Raw genomic sequence first — 16,125 nt, forward strand, 5'->3', positions numbered from 1 at the left:
TCAAGGCATCCAGTTCCCTAATTTGTGTTATTACGCAAAAAAGTGCCTTGCAGCAATAGTCAATTTGAGCCGGAAACGGACCAATGAATTGGAAATTTTACCATTGCTGATACTCCTAAAGCTTTTGATGTCCACTTACAGAAGTTATCAATGGCATAAAATGGTTTACCATTTTTCAGCTTCATCAAGGAAAAAATCATACCTTTTAATCATCAACTGTTTCATGTCAGTATTCAACTTCATTTTTTCAAGAGGCATGTGTATCCCGTGCACAACGAGATAGTGGCTGTTCCGTTTCTGCAGTTTCACCCTCCCGCGACAGATAGCAACTTTTGCGTTTTCAATGATGAAATTTTCTTAAACAACATTTTTGATGGAGTCAGAAAAAATTTTCAAATATCAAATATCTGTTGTGCATTAGTAAATGAGAAACATGTACTAATTATATTTATGAGACAATATTGTACAACGATAAAATTTGGAATTCATTGGTCTGTTTCTGACTCAAACGGACTGTAGGCATTTTTAAGTGGCATTTTTTGGCTGTGTATTGTTCTTTTTGGTTTAATACATTGAAGGAAATATTGCTGAAATATATCAACTTAAGCAATTGCTTGACATTTTATAAATTTAATTTCTTGACATGAATAGTAAAGTATTCATGAATAAATATTCATATTCGGTACTGAATATCTGTAGATACATTGTGTTTGCCTCATAGTGTTTCATGTTTGTTATTTATTTTGTAAATGTTGAAATGGGTCAGAATTTGCTAAAATGACTATCTGAATATGTGCATGAAATATTTTGTAGTTTGTGCCCAGGTTTGGAAATAAAAAATGAGAATTGAAGGATCCCTGTCTGATGATGACACAAATCATGTTGAATGTTGAAAATCTGTGGGTAACTCAATTAAAATACTTGAGCAGGAAACTTCACTTACCTCAGCACCCCAGTAAATTAGAACAGCATGAACTGAGTAAAGGAAAATTAAACGTTTAGCAGACATTGCCATAAGACAACAGTACTAGAGTGTAACCAGAGTTACCTCCCTTCTTCTGTCACACCTTGTCATGCTGTGTGGATGCAAAATTGGTAAATGACAGGGAAAAGGGAAAACTATCAACAAGTAGAGTATGATATAGTAAAAGAAATAACAGTGTTTTAAAGGAATAAAATAGGGTCAAACCTAATTATATTCCAAGTTTGATAAAATTCAGAGCATTGTCTGTGACATTTATACATCTTTTATGGACATGACAATGGACATTCTGCCCATGGGATACTGTGGTGAAAATTTGGCAAAATCCATGAATCTGGTTGCACATATGATGTGATCAACATAAATCACAACTTTATAATGAACATATAACATGTTTGGATAAATCCCTATCATTATATTAATGCTCATTAATTTTCATTTTCAGCATCCTAAATGACAGTAAATGGCTGAAATCGCATTAAAGAGGAGTCTACCGATTTGTTTCCATGGAGACAACATCAACAAGTGATCCCATCCCTTCTGAAGAAGGGATTCCTGATGGCCCGGGAAGCCCAGAACTGGAGTTGTTGGCAAAACTCGAAGAAGCAAACAGGTTTGTTTGAACAGAAGGAATCTCCACACTTCCACAAGTGTAACATTCCACAATTTAGCAACTGTAGATCAATTTGTATAACAATCAGCTCACAGAATTCTTTGAATGCGTGGGGGATTGTGTCAAGGCATTCATGAGAATGTTTTGTTGAAGTACATTCAAGTGCACCTGCCTTGTATGGCTGGAAAGATAGAAAATTGTCGAAAGTATTGTTATCCTGACAGTTTGTACATTTCATTATTTTGCACGCTTGGCAATTGATATATATACAGATCAATCGTCGTTACCTAAATATCAATCAATCCCTTAATATTAGAGAAGTAACTTTGAGCAAAAATTCTAAGAAAGTGTTACTGAATTCAATATATATCACATTGTTGGTGAGTGATGACATATTCTTACATGGATAAAAAACAAAACAACTCTGAACAAAATATATACTTAAGTCCTAACTTTGTGTTTTATGTAAGTAAATCACAACTATATGTCATCAGAAAGGTTTATGTATGATGTTACCGGTGTCACATTTTAATACCAATAATAATTAATTCTTCCCATCGACAATATTTCTAATTAGCACTTATTTTGTAGAAAACATCATATTGAAATCTGTATTTCATAATGCACTTGGTCAATTTTGAGTCTTACAGCTTAGACATGATTGTTGCTAAAACGGCCATGCATGCACTCACTACTCTCTAAATATATTGCTTTGCGCCTTCTTGGCTGTACATGAAAACATTTGCCTGCTGTCGACCTGTCATAACTCATAGGTTATCATATGAATGTCATAATGCTTTGAATGTTTTATGAATCAGGACTCTGTACCTTATCCTATGAAGAACATGTGGTGGGTGTAACTTTTTGTGCCATATTTTACAGATAAAGATAATTAAACACAATAAGCACCACTTATGTCTCTTGTTTCCCGCTGTCACTAGTTCGCTCACTCACTCACTCACTCACTCACTCACTCACTCACTCACAAAATATTATTAATATGGTAGTTTACTTGATAAATTTATTTTTGAAAAATGAAGTATTAAGAAAATGTTTGCATGTTTTTTGACACTGTCCCTAAGCATGAGCAACACATCCCTATTTGTTTTTTGTTGAACACTCATCGCACATTAAATTCTGTCAAAGTGCATTCGGTGTCTCCTGTGATATTCTTCCTCCTATCAGCAACACATGTTGGAGACAACATAAAATATTGCCTTGCATTTTTAAGTGTACGGAAAAGGTAAACACATGCATTCCTTTGCTTGAATTGCCAGTTTGCTGTATAATGAACATGGTTTGCCTTGTAATATACAAATGACTAATTAACAGTCTTCCTTTTTGGGTTTTCTCTTATTATTCCTGTTGTTTGTTGTTATTTCTGTGGCAGATTTTTTTCGTTTCATTCATCTAATTATATACAAGTACAGTGTTACCATTTTCTGGTAATTACTGGTTTTTTACCGACAAAAATTGTGATGGTCCTGTATTTTCAACTGCCGTTGGTAGCTGCTGTGAGAAAATTTTGAATTGCTTATGGTTTTGTTTTGTTGGTAAATTTAATAAAATTGCAGTTAACAAAAATGTCTTTGTTCTCTTCAAATTGTGAGCAAACGTATTGAAACCTAGGGTGGAAATCCCCATATCTTATCTAAATATAGACTTCAGCAGATTGCACATATGCAGATCAAGGCATGCTATGTGATTGGGTGATACAAACATTCGTGCACATCATTCACTCTCCTACTCAGAGTTCCATGCGGCCAGCCAGCATATATATTCACCCAATACAAAACAAGTAACATATATTGACATCAGTTCCTTACTCCGTAGATATAGATTTTTGAACATCATAAAGCAACGTCGATTACAGCAGGTCTCTACTGTTTTGTCACATGCCTTCGCTCAGTTATACTGCTGACAGGTTGACCAATCAAGAGTTGTCTTTCACATGGCGTTTCCTTTTCATCTAATGAGAGCCAAGGTTACATATCAGCTGCGCTAACAACACTAGCCTTGATTTTGCTCCACACTCCGATGCAACGATGACTGAACATAACGCGATAGCTCCAGGCTAATTTGCATATCACATGATTGGACTTTTCTCCTGTTTGTAAACAAACGTGCATATATTCATAAGTAAGAAGATACTTGTCCAACGGGCTGGGTCATTTGCTCTCCACAAGGCTTCAAGAACAACACGTTGAGCCGTACAACACCTGTAAACAAAGGATCGCTACACAAATAGAAGTTGTGTACACATTTTAAGATAATTTCTCTCAGTGAAACTAAACCATTCCAACAATGATGTTTAATTGAATGTGTAAACTCATAGAAATGTAAGAGTTAAGAAAAATGCACATGTATGAATGTACTGTGGAATATGTGACGAATCATCACATCTTTCGGGCCTGTGCCAGAGGTTCTTTGCTGACTGGCCGCATGGAACTCTGGGTACTGTAAGAGAGTCCACTTGCTAAGTAACTCAGGGAATGTAGATTGAGGTTTACCACAGGTAAATAAAGACAAGTTGTTTGCACATTTGACAGGTATTGAGAAAGCGAAAGACATTGTGAACACTCTTATTGAATTCGGTGGACCGCAGCACTTTCATTTTCTAATTGTCTCATCTTGGCATCGAATTGCTAACTGTCCTCGATAACATTCATGAAAAACAAGCAACAGACAGCACACTTTTCAACTCATATATTAACAATATATCGTTATGAATACTGGTTACTTTATCTCTCCGGCTAAAAACCAGTTCAGCCAGAATTTTTAGACCCTGTCAGCATAAACTGCCGGTAATTTTCAGAACCACCGGGAACACTGCTGGTAGAGATGGTTGATACTCTGAAAAATTTATCACAATATCTGAATTGTGTTGCCTCACTTCTTTCCTATATTTTGTCGCAAAGATACACAAGCTCTTTGGCATGCTGATATATAGGTATAGGGTTGTTTTTTTAGGATTTGTTTTATAGTTTATATACCATTTATGTGTGTAGTCCAATAAGGGATTGGTGAAATCCACTCAACAGTATATTTGGCAATTCCAGACATAGTCCCTGGTTCATTAGAGATTAGGGAATATTGAGTATAATGTGTTCAGAGTGGGTTTGGTTTGGATGTGCAAAAGGTGTAATTGTATACATTTTACTGTTTGCAGTAGTTTGCACTGTAAATATATTGTTTCGGATTATAATTATCAGCATGGAAGTTGATGTTGAAGGTCTTACGATTGTACATCTTTGAATTTTGAGGATGTGTCAAAATTAGGGAACAAAGTATTGAAACAGTTAACAGAATCTCTTTGATTTTCATGTAGGAGATTTGTAAATCTGTAACAGCAAGGCAGACATCACACATCTCAATATGACATTCACTTAATTTGCATAAAAGACATTGGGACACCGATGTCTGTAAGGGATCGTTCATAATTTTTAGGTGGAGGGTGCTGTCACCCAGTTTGTACTGATTCTTTTATGGGCATTCTAGAAGTTGGTGGGTCAAAAATGAAACATACAGCTTTATGGATTACAACTTCTTGTTCTTGAATTACCCTTCCTTACATTGGCAAGACCTCTCATCAAATTAGCAGACTAAAAAAACACCAAGCAGGCATCTTCTCTGGCTCACCAACCATCAAGACCCACCGCCAAGCAAAAATAATATCGAGCACTGTGATGTCATAACTGTAAAACACTTTGGTGTCATACGTACAGCATCACACGATGTTAATATACAATGTGTAATAACTTTGAAAAATTAGTAAGCAGTGATATCTTCAATGAGTGTGTAATAAAACTCATTATGGTTGCTTTCCCTTTTGAGTGCTGAGTGAAGCTGTTCATGTGGTATTTGCTGAGTAATGAATCGCTGGTATTTGCTTCACAGACACACAACAACACTGTGTTGCACTGTCCTGAAAGTATGAGTCAGTTTACCTGCCGCAGCTGTGTGGTGCATGATCTATAAACTCATTACTTCATTCAGGATTCAATTACAATACGTAAGCCACCACTCAAGTAAAATTCTTGAAAAAGTCATTAAACATTTAAAAACAATGACATCAGTTCTGAAAATAATTAATTTTCTTGTACTGATTTTGCAGGAAACTGGAAGCTGATGAGAAGTCTTGCAACGCCCTGGTAGCTCGTTCCCCCACCCCTGGGCACTCACGGAAAGGCTCTGGCTCTAGTGTGATCTCTACCACTTCCTCAAACAGTCACTACAGTGCTCAAGTCTCCTACGAGGAGGAGGCAGGTGAGTCACACAACAATCTCTCACAGTACATCTGCATGTTCAGTGTAACTGATTATTGTCCATGAAAACACTCTGTGTCTGTAATCAATCCCACGATAGTATTGTTTCGTTTGGCATTTAGAAATTAACATAAATGTGCTACACTAAGACTACTAACATTTGCCTGCTGACTAAAATTTTTATGTAATATTACAATGCCTGAAATAAAGCATGATAGCCAGGGGCTCCTTGACTTAATCCTCATGTGATGATTTATAGATTTTGGGCCATCTGTGGATCTGTGCAGGTACTGTCATATGTACCATAGTATGATATGAAGAGGACACCAAGGCCCTCCATGCATAATTAAATGGCATGCAGATAATTTTTGCAGACTTCTGAGGAAAAAGACAAGAGAATTATTTCTGAGTAATTGATGTTATGGTTATATACAAACAGCTGATTTTCTGGAAGGGTGAAGCCTGCTTAAATAAATGTTGGATGACATGTGTGAATCGAAAGTGAGGTTTAATCACATCAGAGTATGCTTGATAAAATATGGTACTTCATTTAGTTAATGATCACAGTATAGTTTTTTTATAGCAAATTCATGGTTAAAAGAAGCTTAACTTTTGTGAATTGGGGTCAAATTTGGAGGTGCATTGTTCTGCATGCAACATATTTCTGAAAGGGGGCTGTATGTGATGTCACATTTCATTATCTATCTTCATATAGTTATCTTAACAGTATTTGTGTCATTGTAGCATGTTATTCATGTGTCATGTAGGAGCCAGTTGTCAGCTATTCGCATATACAGCATTTTGGCTTGGTTGGTTTGAGAGATTGAGATATGCTATGATTCCTTTCTTAAGCTCACTTGTTCATGGAAGACATTTTATGAAACATATTCCATAATACTGCAGAAGTGATAGGATATTTCACAGCATGATGTTCACATGATTTAGAGCATGTATTCATTGCTTGTCATGAAGGATCGTTGCAAGCATCATTGTTGGCAGATACCTTGAGAATGGTTTTGGGGACTTTCAGTGAATATTCTCAGTTAGCTGATTATTATTTCAAAAGGGTTTTAAATACTGCATCTCAGCTTTGTTTCTTTTTGTGACTGAAAGAACCTCTGAAGATCCAGGTTAAAATTGATCTTCAGTACCCCCTGCTTGTTGTAAGAGCAGACTAATGGGACCAGGTGGTCAGTCTCGCTGACTTGGTTGACACATGACATCAGTTCCCAAATGCATAGATCAATGCCCATGCTGTTGATCAATGGAAAATCTGGTCCAGAATTGATTATGTACAGACTACAGCCATATAGCTGGAATATTGCTGAGAGAGGCGTAAAACTAAACTCATTCACTAGTTATTGAATGGTTCTGATTCCACCAGACATTGTCATTACCACATGTTTGTTTACACATGAAGTCCTCCATCATCGGTGACTACAATCAGCTGAAGGTGTGTGTAAAGCACGGAGTCTGTGCCTGACATTCAGGTGGTTGGTAGAATAGATGGCTAAAAGTCAGTGGCAAGTGAGAAACATTTCCTGTCTCTGTTATGTAAACTGAGTAAATTCCTGTGAGGCTTGTTGTATGCATAGGTGATAGTCACATATGGAGTGCAAACACATGAAGCACTGATGATGATCAGACACATGGTGGACGTGTGTGCGTTACACACAAGTGTACCACATGATCAAGTCTCTAACTAACCGTTTTGTTTGGATGTCAGAGTGTGTGTGAGAGGGTTTACTTTTACACCACTCATAGCAATATTCAGCACTGTCATGGCACTGGACACCAGCAGTGGAATACTCAAGTTGTACTAATGTTGGGAACTGAAACCAGGTTTTTGGCATGACGAGCGAAAGCTTGAACCAGTAGGCTTCCCACCACAGTATGGATGTCAGGGAAGTGTCTGAGGTTGCAACGTTTGTTTCATAGCTGCTATGAATAGACACTACAGTGGGAAGGCAGTCAAAACTTTCAGTCCTTGGTTGCATCTGTGTCAAGGAAAGTGCAAGACAGCCTAGGAATGGCCATGCCATAAACAAAATTTGTGTAGCTTTGTATGACAAAAACATGGTCTAGTTTACTTGATAAATTTGGTTGTTCTGGAAGATACTTGTTATCAATTGTTGCAGTGCTGGAGGCAGGCTTTTGTTTTAGTGTGACATATGCACCCTGTTTACCACTCATTTGGTGTAACTTGATCACTTCTGTAAATAACAATAGAGTAAGAGTGAAGTGAGTCATTGATACTAATAGGCAAGATTGTGGGCAGATTTCTCAGGTCTGCAAGAACCATAGCTCACCTGATGTATTGAGTGAAAACCTCTAATTTCAATCTTGCAAACTAGCTTATTTAGTTACAATGTAGGTTTCAACAACATCCTTTGTCTGTGGATCAAGAATAATATGTGATGGATAGGAAACACTTAATCTGCCCATCAATGCTGCCACACATCTTAACAAGTATATGCTTTCATAAAATATCTTAATAGATAAAAACTTTTTAAAGTAAAGTATTAATTTCCACATTTGAATATTTCAGTGTATAACTGCTCCACAGAGTGTGTTTGACTCCTAGCATCAGAACTTAATCGGGAAATCACAGTTCTATCAAAGCTGATTATAGAGTTGTCTCCCTTGAACTGATTGCCATTTCTTTTCATATACACACGGATGTCATCTCAGTGTCCATGGTTCAAGTCAATTTTCAAGTTTGGTCAAAGGCATGTGAACAGTTATGGAGTAATTATTGTATCGCATAGGCTCTAAATATCAGAATGAAAGAAGGTTTTTTTCAGTGGAAATTAGTTACTTCACCATTATCTTAAGACAGGACAAGGATATAGTTGGAATAATGATGGCTTGTTACTTGTTTGTGGTACTGAAAGACTAATAATGATGTAGGGTCCAACAAGGTTATCCACACAAATTCTTTTAAATGGTGTTGAAACTTGACAAGATATTTTGGAACAGGTTCCACCTTTGAAGTCAACTGTACACACTTGGAGTTTCTACATTTAGCTGTGAACTCCAAATGCTAATCACATGTTGCAGTATTTGAGGGACATATGTTGATGTCATAAACTGAAAAGTGAGTAATTCAGGAACAGCTTTCTTGTATCATTGTGGAAAAAGAAATGTATTGTGTACTGCCATAGAAACACTCACAGTGCACTGGTGTATTGTTTCACTCCAAGTCTAAGTGTCTGTTTGTACTTCCCTGATAACAGTACTCATAATTAGAGGACCCTGTGGCACAAAGTGATCTTCAAGTTATGACTACTGTAAACCTATGTTAAAGTATGGGACTTAAAATGACCAAGTGGTATGATTCCTATAACCCATGTCAATATACTGTATTAAAATAGTGATATCATGTCCGGACACTGTATTATAAACATTAACAATCATGGGTTTCCTTACCTCCCACTGCCCCAGGGACCTTATTACAGTGTCATCATAGTTGTTCATATGACCTCTTATACATTATAATTAAAGCAGGAAACAGGAACAAGAAAATGATGACCAGGATTGTGGCTAGATCTGGGTCATGAAGTGGGGTGATATTTTTGTGGAATGAGATTGCTCTATCCACAAACCATGAATAGGAATATTGGCTTTGATCATGGTAATGTTGTCTCATTAGAAAGTGTTTTCTATTTCTGAGGTGTGTAAATGTCTGAACTTATTGCAAGAAAATATGACAAGGAAATCAGGTTCTTTTAAGATGAGTAAACATGGTAAGTCATTTCATTCTTGTCCATGTGCATGTGATGGGTGAAAGTGAGCTATGGGTAGTGCACAGTAGGTCTTATTTTCATGTTTAAACCTTTGTTTGAGTCTTGAACCTGTGGGTGTGTGCAAGAAATGACAGGCGGATCTAGTTTCATGCATGATCTTGCATTAGGTGTAGCTGCATATTTATGAAATAGAGATCAGATTTTGCATGAATGTTCACTTCAGTGACTTCGCCTATGTTTAAAATACATTTGATGGTCATACCAGAGCAGTGATGCTGAAAGTACTTTATTATTGTGATAAATAGAAAGAAAAATACGTTTGATAAATTTCACTGATGGAGACCTTTTAGCGCTTCACTTTTGCTTTGTCTTTGGCTCCATGAAACTGAAACTGCAATTGACAAGATCGACAACAATCTCCACTTAGTTTGGGGTTCAGTTTCCACAATATTGAGTTTGACAAAATCTTTATTGTAAAGATCTATAAGTAATATACAGATAACATACATTACATATCTACCAAGTATTTAATTATGTTTGTAGCAATCGAAGTGTTTTTATATTGATCTGTAACTGAAGTCATAGTATGGTGAGCTGCAGATCCCGTTTCTCTTTACACCATGAAGATCCAGATAGAATTTGACTTCAGAAACCCATGTTTGTCATAAGAGGCGACTAATGGGATCAGGTGGTCTGGCTCGCCGACTTGGTTGACACTTGTCATCTTGTCCCATTTAGGTAGTACGATGTTGATGCTGTTGATCACTGTGTTGTCTGAAATAAAGTCACTGTAGTATCTGTATCCAAATACTGGTAAATATTTTCAAACCAAACATGAAGTTGGCATTTTCACTTGGAATAAGTAGGTATGACAATTATTATTTTTATTCTGAATCTAGCAACTGAAAACAAGTTCCATTCATCATGCTCAGTACCTCCATAACTACTGACAACATTGTATAACCAATAACCACGAAAAATGAATTACCCCCATTTATCAAAATAGGACACCTGTTTCAGTGGTGTTTTCATTTATCTGGTAGTCGATATTAAAACATGTTTACTTCCTTGCGTCCTGAATTTGGTCAGGACTATAATTAAGGTTAAAATGTCGTTTCCTTGTCAAGATAAAAACACTTTGCAACCATTTCGAGTAAATACATAATTCACCAAATGTATAGATATGACACAGAAAATAGGGATTCGATTGTTTTGAATTTTGTTTTATTCTGAAAATGCTGCGTCAGTGAAGTGATGATGAGAAAAAGTATTTTCGGCCGTCCCACTAAGATGGAAGAAGGTATGTCAGACATCACGTTCTATTGATTCTGTGACTGAGTACATCGTTTCCCATTCTTGTGAAGTTGGTTACAGCTGTCCAAGAATTAAAACGTGTTTAATTTTCTTGATTATATTTGTTGATGCATGTCATTTTTGTATTTTCTGGTGTTTCAGTTGCTTTGCATTGTTTTGCTTGCATGACAGCAAATTGCAGAAAAGTGGAAGTGGATTTTGAATTTCAGTAGCGTTTCGTGATGGAGAAGACTGTAAAGGCATAGAACTGATAGTAGTTATGGTTCCTACGTATTTATAATTATCTTAATTCATTCATTTTGGCCACATTGGGATTGTAGGTTTGAATTTGTCCCCAGCAGCAAATGTTTGTCTGCGTAAGAGGATGTAGAAGATTGTTGATACAGGTTTGGTGATTCTGTCCGGATCTGGTACAGTATCAGATGTGCCTTCATTATGGGGAGATCACAATATCAATCACTGGTTTGTCTGGTCCAGACTTTGATATATTGGCTGTCACCATATAATTAGAATATTGCTTTATCCTGAACTGAGAAGAGCATGTTTTGTGTGCAGGCAATACACGAACACATGATATTTTGATAATATTATATTTTCCGAAGGAAAATTTTCATTTCCAGTTTTGCTTATTGACTATCAGATCCCTCAACATACCTCCCTGAAGTAACTGGTGTTAATCACAGCTGCCATTGTTGGTATATTTGGTCGTCATGGTTTTCAGCCTGGCTCTCTCTCGGGATCTGTTGAACATATAATTCCTGACTGATAGCACCTAGAGATAGCAATGTCCACTTTCCTCTTGTAAAAGGGTATGTCATTTGTTGATCATGATCAGTAAATGCTTGTGTACATTTACTTTTAGTAGGCAGCTCTACAATAGAATTTAGTTTATACATGCTCGGTTTCAGCATTATAGTTTGCCACTCTAGAGACATAGGTTTGGTTCCACTGATTGCTACAATGTGTAATACTGCTAAATGCAGCCTAATACCACACTCAGTGTCATTGAACATTGTTCATCCGCTTTGTTCCTCAGCATTGTGTCATTGATTATTCATTTGCATTGTTCATCCATTCACATTTTTCATCAGCAATGTAACATTGTTCTTTTATCTGCAGTGTTCATACACATTATTCATTCATCAACATTGTTTAGCATGTTGACATAGACAGACTAACATGTATATGAATAGTGCTAAGATTCCACAGCTTACATTACTTTGGTAGTTGAACATGAGCTAATTGTTAATGGCTACCATCAGAACTAGTCACTGTGTAATGATGTAGAGTTGGCATTGAATTTCTGAAGAAATGTTACCAAGTAAACATGTTAAATCTTACTTGATAATATGGCCACATGACTGTTTGGACAGGTTTGTCACTCTTACACAATCAGTACTTTGCTTCATTTATTTAATGAAATAGTGGTTATATTTGGGTGGGATTAATTTTCATGCTTTTATTCATGGTCAAGCCATGACAAGTACAGTATAGAACAGTGTTTCCATACATTTTCCATCATATGCTGGTATTTTACCTTTGAAAAAGTCATAGGATGGTATATTTATGTTATTTAAGTCCTACTAGCCTGGTAATAAATTCACCTAAATTATTTCCTCCAAACAGGCAGTAAAAATCACTAACAACTGTTAAAATTGATAGAAACTGGCTTGTAGATTTGATCTGCACCGTATATGATTCACAAATGGAACTCCATGTCTGTTTTTAGCAACAACCTTTAGCGATTATTGTCATTAGCTGGACGTGTTGCTTGGCCTCGACCCACCTGAGAGGCATTTTGGCACGAGACTATAATGTATCAGATAGCAATACTCTATCGGGCCAGTATCCAGAAACAAAAATTAACAATAATGAATGGATAATTAACTCATAAACGCCATAGGGCGGAACCTAAGTAACATATGAATCATTTATTAAATCTATTGCTTTTTGTCTGAAAACACAAACAAGTGACATCTCAACTTTCATAGCCTTTTACATATCCCATGGACATGCTAAAATATATGCACGTCAGTTGATCTCATGTTGACACTAGTATAATCATAATCCCACTTCTCTGTCTGATTGTTTTAGTAAACGCAATTCAGTAATGACGGCTATCTTTGATCATTGCACATCTATCAGAAAACTTTGGATACCATCACTCAAGTGTTTAAAATGCACAAAAAAATGATGGAAACAGGTCTTTTGTGAACCTTCCACAAATTTGCACACAGTGAAAATATATACAATTGCAGTATTCGCCCCTTTACCTAGCTGTTGTTTCTGAAACTACATGTAGTAGCCTAGAATTGCATTCAGTTATGTAATCGATTGCATTTGTCCAGTGAGAATTCTTTGCCATTCACAAATGAAACATAAATAAGATCGAAGCTTACGCTTCCTTTCCTCAGAGTAAACGGAGGTTCTGACCTGCAGTATTTTAATCTGGTGACCATGGTAACCTGTGAGAATTCCAGATTCAAACTGAAAATTCCAGTAGAACTGGAGCCACCTATGCTAATCATATTTCTGACATAATGGATCAGTAATACAAGACACTTGATATGGATGAGCATAAATAAAGAAATTGAATATATCAAGTGTCATGCATTACCCTACCAACTTCTAAACTTTAAAAGGATTAGGTTGTCCTGTTCAGGAGACTTGATTGATGGCATACCGTCATACCATTGCAGCATGGAATGTTGGCCATCATATCAGTCACAGGATTATCTGGTCCAGACTAAAATATCTACATCAAAGTGTAGCAATAAACAGCAAACATCCTTCTGATGCCCCACTCTAGTATTATTAGTGTTTTATCCCTTCAAGTTATTACGAACAGTGTACATATTCTCCCTGTTTGTATTGATACTGTCTGTCATAGAGCATGTTTTTGGGGTTGCAGCTGATGGCTTGCTTATGAATGTATTTTCAAGCATATTCATGACTTTATGTTCACAAAGGTGAACGTGATTTCAGCACTGGACTTATGGGAGAGGGTATGTGGTCATGACATGTGGAAATGAAAACTGTAATGGCACTATTGCATATTAGCAGCAGGGTGCGATATCAGGTTGTTCTTTTCCTTTTGAGTACCTGCAACCTCATTGGCTTTACCATTGAAATAATGTCACTGGTTCTAAAACATAACACAAAGAATCTGGTACGTTCTACAGAACCAGATCCCATGATGATGAATGATGAATGACTTGTAGCATTTCCTATATTTCTTAAGTTTATAAGTTTAACAAGTCATGCAGAGAGAAACATATAACATCATGTCACTTCCCAATTAATTCACAGCATGACAGCTATAACATGTTGGAGGTTCTATTGTTGCCTACACCGGGTGCAAACTGTTACCAAGGTAACCTGCACCATCCACTCTTAACATGCACCAGTGCAGGTTGTAAATAGCAAAATTGAGTGCATTGCCATAGCCGCCATGACATGATATTGATGGAATAACGGATGAAGTGTTGGCTTATTTTCACAATAAAACAGGTTTGATGCCTTACACGAAATGCATCTACATTTTTAACAACACACTGTGGCAGGAATATTGCTGAACCAGGTGTAGAACTACACATGTTTGAGAAAAATATTGAAAAAATTTAAATATATGAACTTGATGTTTCATATGTGATGTAAGATTTTATTTGTTTAGTGATACCTCATTGTCGAAGAGTTTCCGGGTTCATATAGAACATTCGTAATTGAATATCTGCGGGACATCTATGTTATTTATTGTATTCCAGCTGCCAATCCATCTGAAAACTTGTGGGAGACATGGGGTCGTCTCGTCAACGAGTGGGACAGTATCAAGAAGAAAACAGGCTACATCAAGGTAGGAACACCTTCAGAGTTTCTCCGATGATTAAGTGCTATATTGAGATGGCTAGATGAACGTTTTATTAAACTCATTGATAAATCACATCAGACCAAATGTTCTGACATTAGCTTCAGTACTTAAATATTCACATTTAGTAAATTCTCTCAGAATTGTTAACATGATCTTAATAATCTGTCATCATAAACCAAAGCAACTAATTGTTCAATTGTGTATTTCACTGAAAAGTATCAGTCTATTAGTATATTGCTGAATATTTCTTATGAATTTTCTAAACATACAACCAGCGTCAAGTCATCTATCTTCATTAAAAGTGTTTGAGGTGTTCAAAACAGCATGTGTGATATCTTTGTCTCAAAGGGGGAGTCCTTGAGATCCTTTCCCATGGTATTTGAATCTTGGTCTTCAACTTCTGATCAGGTGCAAACAATTACATCAGCAGGATTCTTGGAAGTCAAGGGATGTATTGTAGCTCATGATTTCAACCGTTGGTGTCTGTGGCCGAAACTGAATTATTTACAAACCATTCATAAGCTTAGTTTCTTCCTTCTGCAGGAACTGGTTCGGAAAGGGATTCCACATCATTTCCGTGGTCTGGCCTGGCAACTGTTACTTGGAGTTAATGACTCTCAGTTCAAACAGTTGTACGCAGAATATCTCAAGAAAACCTCACCATGCGAGAAACTTATACGCAGAGATATTGCAAGGACTTTTCCTGATCATGATTTCTTCAAGGAGAAGGATGGGTTAGGGCAGGAAAGCCTTTTCAATGTGATGAAGGTGAGAAGTCTGAGATGCTAGTCATGTTTTTGACAGTATTGTCACTGGTATTTGTGATGTATGATAGAACATCAGTAAGATATTGATGTGTATAATTGCTTTAGTGTAGCATTCTGTTGCCTTTGGTCCTGCTTTTTCTGATTATAATGTTGTGTTCTTACAGGCGTACTCTCTCCATGACCGGGAGGTTGGGTACTGTCAAGGCAGTGGGTTCATTGTGGGACTTCTACTTATGCAGGTAATTTCCACTATAGACGCTCAAGAGGTGTCTATGCTACTGTCTCTGTCACACAGAGTACCTGTTTGTCATAATGGAACAGATTCATGTTATATACAAAATTCATTGCAGTATCATTCTAGGTTTGAATAGGTTCCCAGTACTCTGTGCTTGTCATTTGATATGACTGGGTTTATGAGGCCCTGGTAATTTGACTGAAGTTGATGGCATGTGGCGTTGGTCATAATATTAGGTTTGTGGGGGCTATGAATATGTGCCGACCACCATGTGTTGCTGGAATCATGTCAAATCTGCCATTAAAAAGACATGATGCAGTGTGAAATGTGCACTG

General features: G+C 36.8%; 1 protein-coding gene across 3 annotated transcripts in view; it reads left to right on the top strand.

Annotated features, from left to right (window-relative positions):
* Positions 1-16,125, top strand: part of LOC137273420 (ecotropic viral integration site 5 ortholog-like) — an 89,589-nt gene that overhangs the window by 25,666 nt on the left and 47,798 nt on the right. For all 3 annotated transcript variants that reach the window (XM_067806103.1, XM_067806105.1, XM_067806104.1), the window contains 5 exons: positions 1,428-1,595; positions 5,710-5,861; positions 14,685-14,773; positions 15,332-15,556; positions 15,720-15,794. In XM_067806103.1, coding sequence (XP_067662204.1) covers positions 1,489-1,595; positions 5,710-5,861; positions 14,685-14,773; positions 15,332-15,556; positions 15,720-15,794 — 648 coding nt within the window. In that variant the 5' untranslated portion in view covers positions 1,428-1,488. The remainder of the gene's footprint in view (positions 1-1,427; positions 1,596-5,709; positions 5,862-14,684; positions 14,774-15,331; positions 15,557-15,719; positions 15,795-16,125) is intronic.

Source organism: Haliotis asinina, chromosome 2, assembly GCF_037392515.1.
Source record: "Haliotis asinina isolate JCU_RB_2024 chromosome 2, JCU_Hal_asi_v2, whole genome shotgun sequence".
Lineage (NCBI taxonomy): Eukaryota > Metazoa > Mollusca > Gastropoda > Lepetellida > Haliotidae > Haliotis > Haliotis asinina.